Below are 11,098 nucleotides of genomic sequence, written 5' to 3'. Positions count from 1 at the left end.
CTTGTCTGTTTCATGAGTGTTTTTGAACATGCACACATTCACCTAAGAAATCAGTCTGTGGTCTTTAACAAAGCACATATGCGTCCTGACTATGATTTAATGAACATTTTCATACCTGTTCCCACTTTATTCCAAGCACAAAGTTGTGGTGCAGAGTAAAGGCTTTTATTCATGCTTTTCATTCAACAATAAGATAAATGTGGGTGTACTCTGGTTTAAAAATACATAAAATTACAATGCTGTGAAGATGTAGAACATTGTGGTCAAACATGTAAAAGTTCTTGCAAAGAAAACCACACAAGACTCATTCGCAGTCTCTCAGAATTATCGTAGTTATTTCTTGTAAGTGCAAGCATATATTACATTTTTACAACTAGTGAATATGAAGAGAGCCGCTGAAAGGACAGTAGCTGAGGTGTTGCGGGTCTTAAATTACTTGGCCTCAGGAAGTCCTGTTTGCCTCGTGGTACAGTGATAATGGAACTTTATTTCCCCAGGAAGCAGTGAAATGTGTTTGATGCGTCCCACTTTGGGCTGGTGTCCTCCCACCGCGTGCTGGACGTGTGCTGGCTGCTGATTGGGCCTCGGCCTCAGGAGGGGTGAGGGGCGCTGGGACCCGCGCTCGGCACAGCGGTGGGGCTCCGCGGCTCGCTCTCTCAGCGTCTGCTATCCGGAGTGGCAAGACAATAAAAGGCTTCAGCTCCCCTTCAGCAGTCACAAGACCATCTGCCGCCCCGGCCACCCTCCCCACTCTGTCCTTGCACACTGGACTGCCACCAAAAGGGTCTTTCAGAGTCCCCTACACACCTTCCTTTCTCTGCTGAAAAAGCCCTCTGCTTAAATGATTCATGAATACTTTTCATAGAAAAGCTCCTCCGGTGGCTGGTGTGAGACAGGAACGTGGTTATGAACCCCCTCCGAAGCAGCAAATGATTGTCCCAATGCAACAGAAAGTCCACGCAGACCACCAGTTAAAATTAAACATTAGAATAATGAACCACAGCCTTTGGGTCTCTAATAAAGGGGCCGGTCAGGGTGTTTCAGTGCTTTTTACTGTCTGTTGTCAGGTGGAAGAAGTGCTGGCCTGTGGCAGGAAGTCCTGTCCAGTTTTATGGACGAGTGTGGACAGCTCAGGCCTCCCAAACTCTCCAGTCCATTACTCTCACTCAACAAAAGGTGACCTATGACCCCCTCAGCTGTAGAAGCCACTCTAACTTTTAGGACCGCCTCTCTGCCGTGATTGGGCGGCAGTTGTATCCAGGCGAAACATCCCTGTCCAAGACTGGTAGTTCCCTCACTGGCCAACACCTCAGTGATCGTTTCCTTGTTTTTATTTTTTTATTTTTTATTACTCTTTCCATTACTGACAACTGAACTCGCCAACTTGCTCTTTCTTCCCTGTGCAAGTACCAGTCATGGCTGGGAAAAGTGACAATGACACATCTTAATAAAGCTGGTGACGCTTGACCACTGAAGCTGTCACAGAAGACCAAGAAACACGTTCAATTAACTAGCGCAGTAGTTTTTAAATTCATCTGAACTAGACAGTATATCATTACAGTGCTTCATGTAGGCCTGGGACAATACAGCAATAAATTGTGACGCATCCAGTAGCGAAGTTAAACACTTAATATCTGTGTGAGATGAGCTTTATGGTCAAAGTCTGCTTTTTCATTTTTAAAAATGTGCTTTAAAACATTTTCTTTCTACTGCTAGTAAGATATCATGAATTTAACAAAGAGAACTGTCCTGTGATGATGATGACATCATGATCATCAGCAAAATATCAATATTTTATCATATTGCCCCTGAATTCATCTATAAATAATTTTACGTTTATTTACAACGAATATACAAAAAGTTATAAAAAGTTTGTCAGCGGAGTTGAAGTTCCGCCGACTCTTCCTGCCTGGTGTGTTATGCAGCAGGAGAACGGTGGTGATAAAACCCCCCCAACACCCACACACTGCAGATCATAAATATGCAAACAACACGCCTCACACTGCCTCTTCACACACACTCACTCACCCCCACCCCACAGCCTTATTTACCTAATCCCCGTAGCTCTCACACACACACACACACACACACACACACACAGAGGAGCAGGGAGTGGGCAGCGCTCTGGCCGGGATCACCAGCTGGTCAGCAGCGCAGATCTCCTTTGTGGCCATTTGGTTAATCCTCGGCGCGGCTCTGGGCCGCGGCCAGACAAATTTTCCACCAATTAGAGCCGCAGCGGCCGGCGCTCCGAGCATTCTTGTTCCGTAAGTCGGCCGAGGCCTGGATCTGTCCCACTGTTATAAAACGCAGCAGATGAAGAGGCAGGATTATATTTTAATCTGTATCGGGTCATGTCCCACCAGGCTTTTTGAAATTTCCCAGAGCTCTAATCTCTGTTATATGAAGAAATACTGAATCAACTTCCTTACAGGCTCTGAAACAGACATATAAAACTTATGAAACATATAATAAGTCGTTTTTGTAGAAATGTCTGTGAATATTCTCAGTCATTCAGGTGAATTTGTCTGAAAGTCGAGTCATGGCAACTGGACTTTCAATGGATCAGAAACCGGATTTTAACAGTTGATGAATGTATTCAGCAAAAAAAAGAACGAATAAAAGTAAAGAGGAGTAACTGGTGGTTGTGGAGTGACTGGTCGCCTCAGTTTTTTGGTTGACATGGACATCCACCATCAGCGTTACTCCGGCAACACTGCTAGACGGCAGCATTTCACAGCATTTCTGGGCCTGAAACCCACCCACGTCACACCACGGACCCCGGCCCTTCGTGTCTCAGTGAATGTGGACGTCGCAGCTCTTCCTCGCATGTGTGTCCAGTGATTTATCTCAGTCTGCATCACAATGGGCCCTCACCCCTTCAACAGGAGGAGGTGGCCGGCCATTTTGTTCTCAGAGCTTTTTTTTTTTTGTTCCTGGGAAACAAAACCTGAGCGTCCACCCCCCACCGCTGCACGTCGGCCTGTTGACTCAGTTTCGGGTTCCAGATTCAGGACATTCCCCACGTTATCTCCGATAACACCCCGAATCTGGAACGTGAGGCAGCATGCGAGCGGCAGAGGAGGGAGAAGGTTCGCTTTCAGAAAGAAGAAGTTGGGTGGAGACAAAACCACCTGTTGGAACCTGTTGATCCCAGATCAGAAAGTAACAGCCGCCCTCTGGGCCCATTTTATTACCAGACAGAGTTAATGACCTGTTGCTCCTGAACACAGAACCTGTGACCTGGCGAGGCCATCGTCAGTCAGGGTGAAGATTCGTGCATGTGGCTTGTTTGTGTAGTTGTTGTTTACTGCTGATCTCCTGTAGCCCCGACCCCACCCCGGGCCTCAGAGCGCGCATTGTTCCGCGGCGTCGGGAACCCGGGGCTGGGCAGCTGTAGGCCGTGGCGCTGGGGCTGCAGGGGAGGGGTGGCTGGTCAGGCATTAAAAGCGTTAACAGACCCCCCCCAGCTCCCCCGCCCTGAAAAAACAACCCAGTCTCACACCCGTCTCCCCGCCCCAATCCAGCCCCAGCGCCGTTAACTCCTTCCTGTCCCCTCGCATACACACAACGCATGCAGAAAATGCACAAAAAACACACACACACACACATGAGGACATAAACTACATCACAACACAGAAACGTGCACATATAAATACACCCGTACAAAACGCTCACAAAAGCACCATGCAAACCACACACACTAAACAGCTTTTGCCGCAAAATTCCTGCTGCATGCATGAACATTAAAAGCCACGAGAAACATCCCTTCATCCCATCGAACGGCCATTTGTAGCTTCGTGGACAACACAGAGGTTGCTTATTATTTTGGCCGTGACCCGGGTAAGTAACAGCGAGGACAGACATGTCTGGGGCCGTAATCGGTAATAAAAGCTCTGCCGCAGCTACGCCCCACCCTGCGGGCCCTGATAAGACCTGAGAGAGACAAACAGCATCTGCTGTACAGGCCATATCACCTCAACAGCACTGTCACCCTTTAATTTTTATTTTTTCTATCTTGCATCTTTGTGGTCTTGCCAGCTAAATTCATTGTCCAGGTAACTGTACAATGACAATAAAAGTCTTGAAGTCAAGTTGAAGTTTTAAAATTTAGATGTTGTATCTCTTTTTTGTTATTAGTATAATATGAGTACTAATATACTATTAGTATATCTCACTTTTAAGTGAGATTTTTTATTTTTTATCTTAAATACACACGGTATTTAAGATACATGTCTGGCTCAAGGACGGCACCTAACTTCGTTCCCCGATTCTGATTCCTTCCACATTATGCCATCTAAACTCACTCTATTATTTGACAGTCATACAGGATGCTTGGCCAAATGTGTGAGATTAAGCGTGAGGTTGGTTTGGAAGACGTGACAGGTTTTTATTCTGACCGAAAGAACATCTGACTGAAGGACTCTCGACCCTGAAACTTTCCTCCAGCAGCTCTTTTCCGCCTTGCACGAACAATGGAAGCAGAAAAAAAGAAAAGAAAAAACCCAAACAAACCGCAAAACACTTCCTGTCTCCAGTCCCCGCCCACGGTCCAATCAGAGGCAGCGGCGCCGCGGCTCGGCCAATCAGAGGCTGTTGTCGAGGCAGCGTAGACGCAACCGTTCTTTTTCAGCCCCTCCCCCTGCCGGCCAGACAGCCAGGTTTGGATCAGGGCAGAACGCAAACAAAGTGTAATGCGACGGACCGCAGAGATGGTGATTTGGGCAGAATTAAAAATAATAACTCATCATATGGGGCATAAAGATAAGTGCAGTGCAAAAGCTCTTTTATTGTCAACCCAATGCTTCCTTTCCTAAATTATGACCCCATTCTGATAAAAGCTCTTAACAGCACGAAGCTCCTGCCCCCTGCAAACAAGGTGTTTTGTTCAGTTTTTAATTTTTAAAAATGACTATTGATAAGAAAAAGAACAAGCGCTGGCTCAGTGATTTACAATCAACTTAAAGCAGCAGAACCGTTTAAAAAAATAAAAGCATCAGCCATCACACTGTTCTTCATGTCCATGTGTTTCGTGTTGTCTGTACTTCGGAGTCTCTTCACAATCCATTTCACAGAACACAGAACAGCGGTTCGAACAGGTTTCTTCTTTTTTTTTTTTTTTAAAATAGTCCCAACAGTGGAACAAAAGTCCGGAGGTCCAGAGAGGAGAAACTGGAATCGGGCCTGGCCGCTGATCCTCTCCAACACAACAAGCCGGGAAAACGCACAGCATCTGCAGATTGAGGGCATCACACGTCGCCGCGCAGCTTCTAACCAGCCGGCGCGGCTCCGCTGCTCTCTTCTGGGGCTCAGGCCACGTCGCCATCGCTGCCGTGTTGTTGATGACGGTGATCAGCAGCCTTTCTCCAGGATGACCCCCTCCTGAGAGAGCACCCCCTGCTGGATGGCGGCGGTCGCTATGCTGATAGCCTCCTCTAGAGACTGCTGGTCTTCCAGCTGTGTAGGCAGACAGAAAACAAATTTGATATTTTAGTGTTGATTATATGCATTTCTCTTTTTTTTCCCATGATGTGATCACAGGACAAACATGTCTGTGGTCGTAATCGGTAATAAAAGCTCCGCCGTAGCTATGCCCTGATAAGACCTGAGAGAGACAAGCAGCATATGCTGTACAGACCACATCAACGCCATATCACCTTGTTCACCCTGCCTTTTAATATACCCCAACGACCACATTACACTCACTCTGTGGTAGTAGCCTAGTGGGTAACACACTCGCCTATGAACCAGAAGACCCAGGTTCAAATCCCACTTACTACCATTGTGTCCCTGAGCAGGACACTTAACCCTGAGTGTCTCCAGGGGGACTGTCCCTGTAACAACTGATTTGTAAGTCGCTCTGGATAAGGGCGTCTGATAAATGCAGTAAATGTAAATGTAAATATCAGTCATACATCCCACAGGTGTGAAGGCACGCCCTCCTTTCGTAGCCTTTGCACTCTGTCTGGCTTGGTTTTGACCACATATTAGAGGTAGAGTGTGAAAAGGCTCATTTGGACGATGTAACGAGCGTTTATCAGCTAGAGAGAGAGAGACAGTCACCTGCACAGCAATTTCTGTCCCGTTAGCCGTGGCTAACAGTGCCACCTGCTGGAAGTGTGGTGAAGACACGTCTGAACCGGGTCCTATTGCATCCGATGTCACTATAGCAACCTGAAAAAAGAAAGAGAGAGAATACAGAAACTCAAAGTACTGGAGATTCAACTGGTTCAGTTATGTGATTCTGCAGCCACTTTCTGTCCGGAGTCATACCGACTGGAACTCCTGACCGTCTCCCGTCACCATGAGCCGGTGCCCACCGGAGCCAGCAGCCTTCACCTGGCCAGCAGGGACAGCGATGCTGGTGCCATTCTTTGTCACCATGGTGATGGCCGTGCCCAGTGCCTGCAACTCTTCGGCTGAGAGTCTGACCTGCACAACACACAAGCACACACAATTCCATGTTTAAACACAGCATATGCAGGTTTGAGGCCTCAAATTTAAATGACCCTACACTACCAAAAAAAACAAGGAGAATTTACATTTACAGGGTTAGTGTTAAGTCAGGGTTAAGTGTCTTGCTCAGGGACACGATGGTAGTAAGTGGGGTTTGAACCTGGGTCTTCTGGTTCACAGGCGAATGCGTTACCCACTAGGCTACTACCACCCAGGTCAACAGAAAGCAGATACAGATGAGACCAAGTGACAAACTTCACCTGAGAGCCAGGGATGTCCTCCGTCTCCAAAGCAACCTGTGACCCGTCCTTCAGCTCTCCATCTGGCAGTTTGAGGGATGGATCAGTTGCTTCTAAATCTGTGTAACAAAGAAAGGAGCATAAACTGAGAGGAGACCAGACAGGACAGACACACAGCATGAAGACCCGGTTTAATCTCGTGAAGGAACACGAGGAACGTGTCTCACCTTCCTCAGCGGCCTCGAAGTCCCCGTGGGTGGTGCGCTTGTGCATGGCCAGGGTGGAGGTCTGCCGGTAGGTTTTGCCGCAGTGATTGCAGCTGTAGGGTTTGCAGTGGGTGTGCACCACGTGGTGTTTGTACAGGCTGGAGTACTCGGTGAACCTCTTCCCACAGCCGGGGACCGTGCACATGTACGGCTTCTCCCCTGCGGAGGAGAGCGGACCACGGGTCGTGGACGGATGAGACGCGGAGCGGGTTCGCCAACTCTCACGCCAATAAAAAAATTACAAACATCATGCAAAATTTAAGGTGACATAGTAAAGGTGGGCGATTACATAACCGCGACTGTATGTGGGGGAGACAAAATGTTGAGTTGTGTGTAATTGACCAGAATTTTATCACAATCCAGATGCTTTATAGCTGGCAGTATTTAGTGAAGTGAAGTGATTGTCACTTGTGATACACAGCAGCACAGCACTCGGTGCACACAGTGAAATTTAACCCATCACCCTGAGTGAGCAGTGGGCAGCCATGACAGGTGCCCGGGGAGCAGTGTGTGGGGACGGTGCTTTGCTCAGGGGCGCCTTGGCGGATTGGGATTCGAACCGGTAACCTTCTGATTACGGGGCCGCTTCCTTAACCGCTAGGCCACCACTGCCCCATTATTAAGCATTTTTTGCCATATTTTTTGCCCGGCCTCATGCATAGTGTACAGCGGCAGTGTGCTTGCAGGACGCCCACCTGTGTGGATCCGCATGTGGTTCTTGAAGTTGGTGGCGCTGGCGAAGCCTCGCCCGCAGCTGGACTCCGGACACATGTAGGGCCTCTCGCCCGTGTGAGTTCGGATGTGGACCTTTCGGATGTTGGAGGTGGTGAAGGACCGGCCGCAGCCCTCAAACGGACACCTGAACGGCTTCTCTCCTGCACAGAGCGTAGGGGGGTGACGGGGGGGTTCAGGGTCACGGGACAGGCAAAGTCCTGTAGCGCCGCGGCGCGTTACCTGTGTGAGTGCGAACGTGTTTCTGAAGGTCCCCGGATGTCTTGAAGGCTTTGTAGCACATGTCCTCCGGACACTTGTACGGTTTCTCTCCTGTGTGCGTGCGCAGGTGACTCTTGAGGCCGTAGCCCGTGGCGAACGCCTTGCCGCAGGCCAGAATCTCGCAGCGGTACGGCCGGTCGCCCGTGTGGGCTCGTTCGTGTACCTGAGTCACACACACACACACACACACACACACACACACACATCACCGATGAGAACCAGGCGTGGACACGAGTCCTGACCGACGTGCTCTTCCGCGAACGTGAACCGGTGGCAGCACCTTCAGGTGGTGGGCGGTGGTGTACAGCCGCCCACAGCCCTCGTAGTCGCAGCGGAAGCTCTTGTCTGTACTCTGAAGGACCTTGCTCGAGTCCCACGGGCCCTCCTCGAACAGAACCTGAGGTTCGTGGACATCGGGAGACAAGATGAGCGGCGCCGGGACTCAGACGTGTGGGTTGCTTTGAAACGAAAACCCGAAAGAGCCACACACAGACCTGCACGGTGGTATGTTCCTGATGTCCACCGGCGCCGACCGCATCTTCCATGTCCACATCAGACGCGCTCAGCTGGAGAAAGAGGACAATCACCCTTCAACATACCGTCCTTTGGCCACCGAACTGCGGCTAAAACACCAGGAGCACCTTTTTCGCGTACGTCTCCAGACAGGTGATGGTCTCTGCCTCCACGCGCTCCTCGGACGCGAGATCCTCCAGAGCGCCCCCCGGCTGCACGGTTAGGACGGTGCTGGGGTGATGGATGTACGCCGTGCTGCCGTCCTCCAGCTGCACGGCCTCCACCACGCTGGGGTCGTACCCATCTGCAAACCGTAAACGGGCCAGGTCAACCCGCTGGCCGGGTTCGCCGTGGTCCGGCATTCTACTGACCTTTCGGCGTGTGATGGATGTAGGCGGTGGTGCCGTCCTCCAACTGAACGGCCTGACCGTCCTCGAAAGCCGATGCCTCTGTACGGGAAAAGGTGCAAAAACATCGGCAGTGATTCAGAGACACCGAGCAGGTGATTATGCGAACCCCACGAAACACCACGAGAAACAGGACGAGAGATGCAGCTGCCCACCTTCCACACCTTTCTGCAACGTGACCTGCTGGATGAAGGCAGTGGTGCCGTCCTCCAGCTGAATCGTGTCTCCTTCCACAAGGGTTCCTGAGAGAAGAACCGCAGACGCTATTAGACTATTTAAAAAATTTTAAATTTCACATCTAACGATAATAAGGAAGTGAACGATGTCCCAGTGGGTTCATGTCCGGCTGGTCTCTTACCACTGATTGCCTGTTGGATGTAGGCAGTGGAGCCGTCACTGAGAGCCACAGCCTGCAGCCCGAGACTCTCCATTTCACACTGCCGTAGCACAGATCCTCCACCTGTCACACAGCCATGCAGCCCAAGGTCAGGTACACAAACGGGGAAGAACCCAGTAAGCAAAACGCCGGTCAAATTAAAATGGTTTCAAGTTCTGAAATGATCAGGGACGGGAACTGCACCACATCGGACCGCAAGACCCTACAGCGGATACTGAGGACAGCAGAGAAGATCATCGTCCCGCTCTCGTCCCTCCACGACAGATGCTGCACCAGGAATGCCCACCAGCCTTGTGAAGGACTCTACACACCCCTCACATGCACTCTTCACCCTCCTACCATCCGGAAAAAGGTACGGAAGCATTCGGGCCCTCACTGCCAGGCTGTGCAATAGGTTCACCCCACAGGCCATCAGATGCCTGAACACTCACTCCGTTATATTGTAGTACATGTAATATCATCTATTAATGCATCGTTTCATTTTGCACAGCATTATTTACAGTATTTTACTTTGCAAATGTATTCATTTCACCTGTTTAGCTCTGTCTGTCTCATGTTTTAGTTAAATGTTACTCTTGCGCTGCCTGTGTCCCGTTTGCCCTTTACCTAGCCCAGTTTGTCTGTGTCGCACACGTGCACTTTACATCAGTATGTAGCTTTGTTTAAATGTTCAAATGTTAAACATGAAGTTGAAGTTGAGCTCCGGAGCCTCAAGCTACACGTATTTCGCTTCATTATGTACTGTCTGAAAAGACAATAAAGCTCAACTTCAACAAACTCAAGTCTCCTCCTGATTAAATAAGTGGTAGTGGCCTAGTGGTTAACACACTCGCCGTGAACCAGAAGACCCGGGTTCATATCCCGCTTACTACAGGGGGACTGTTTAAGGCTGGGTAAGGCCATAAACGGGCCAACAATTACATACTATTACTGGGCCGGTATTCTAGATTTGCCCATATTCATACACCAGCACTGCGGGAATAAAAACAGACTTGTGCACAATACACAAATCCATAATATCAGGTGAGGTCAAAGGTCATTCTAAATTGGTGGGCTGATCTGAGACCATTTCGTGTAGACGAACACAGCAGGCTGCTGGCAAGTCCGCAAACGCAACTTCTGAGTAAGAGAGCTCCGAAAGACAGACCAGGCAAATCGTGTGCGCGTCCAACTTTATTGAACCAAACTACAGACGCAGTGGGGAAAAACAAGCCGGGGAAACGTTTGCATGGCTTTAATTCACAGCCCGCTCCCTGCGAGTAACGCTTTATTTAAAAAAAAAAAAAAAAGTTAATAAAAATAATAATTAAATAAACGTGAACAGTAGATGAGAGGTTTGTTTACTGTAGCTTCGCACGTGCTAATATGTTCGGCTAGCGTAGCATTAGCACTAATGCTAACATGAAAAATCGATACCAGCCAATTGGCAGGGTTTTTGTTTAGCGTTTAATACATTTATCGTGAATAAACTCGTAACGCCGAGGTTGGTTCGGCTGAACCAGCCTGCGACTAAGTCCCGCGAAAGCGGCGTTAGGGAGCGAGTGCAGCGGTTAGCCCGTCAGTGACGCGGCGTTACGCGTCTCCAGGCCCCGCCGCCTTATTTACGGATCTGGCCGATCTGCGCGATAACGCAACGGATGGCGCAAATTCCGCAGTCCGTTCTGCGCGCTTTACTTCATGCGAACGGCCGCGACACCCGCTCCGCCAACACTCGCGCTTCGCGCCCCTCCACTATCCCCCATTTTTCTATCCCATCTCTCCCTCGGCTGCAGCGCAAACTGGGATACTCACCGCCAGCAGCCCGCCATGCAGCAGTGCGCCGCGCCC

The 11,098-nt window shown here is 49.6% G+C and overlaps 1 protein-coding gene across 4 annotated transcripts; it reads right to left on the bottom strand.

Annotated features, from left to right (window-relative positions):
* Positions 1–5,079: 5,079 nt before the first annotated feature.
* On the bottom strand, positions 5,080–11,098 carry znf76 (zinc finger protein 76). 4 transcript variants are annotated; one of them, XM_028997929.1, is made up of 14 exons: positions 11,063–11,098; positions 9,233–9,334; positions 9,030–9,116; positions 8,839–8,916; positions 8,596–8,771; positions 8,449–8,520; positions 8,235–8,351; positions 7,916–8,117; positions 7,657–7,836; positions 6,923–7,120; positions 6,717–6,814; positions 6,274–6,432; positions 6,064–6,174; positions 5,080–5,457 (listed from the first exon to the last, which is right to left on the bottom strand). In XM_028997929.1, the coding sequence occupies exons 2-14, from the start codon at positions 9,303–9,305 to the stop codon at positions 5,353–5,355; spliced, it is 1,656 nt and encodes a 551-aa protein (XP_028853762.1). In that variant the 5' UTR covers positions 9,306–9,334; positions 11,063–11,098; the 3' UTR covers positions 5,080–5,352. The 4 variants fall into 4 exon arrangements, with proteins under 4 accessions (XP_028853762.1, XP_028853764.1, XP_028853765.1 ...); XM_028997931.1 differs by lacking the exon at positions 11,063–11,098 and adding an exon at positions 9,478–11,027; XM_028997932.1 differs by lacking the exon at positions 11,063–11,098 and adding an exon at positions 9,455–9,473.

Source organism: Denticeps clupeoides, chromosome 12 (genome assembly GCF_900700375.1).
Source record: "Denticeps clupeoides chromosome 12, fDenClu1.1, whole genome shotgun sequence".
NCBI classification, from domain to species: Eukaryota; Metazoa; Chordata; class Actinopteri; order Clupeiformes; family Denticipitidae; genus Denticeps; species Denticeps clupeoides.
This window is presented reverse-complemented; position numbering and strand designations above follow the sequence as displayed.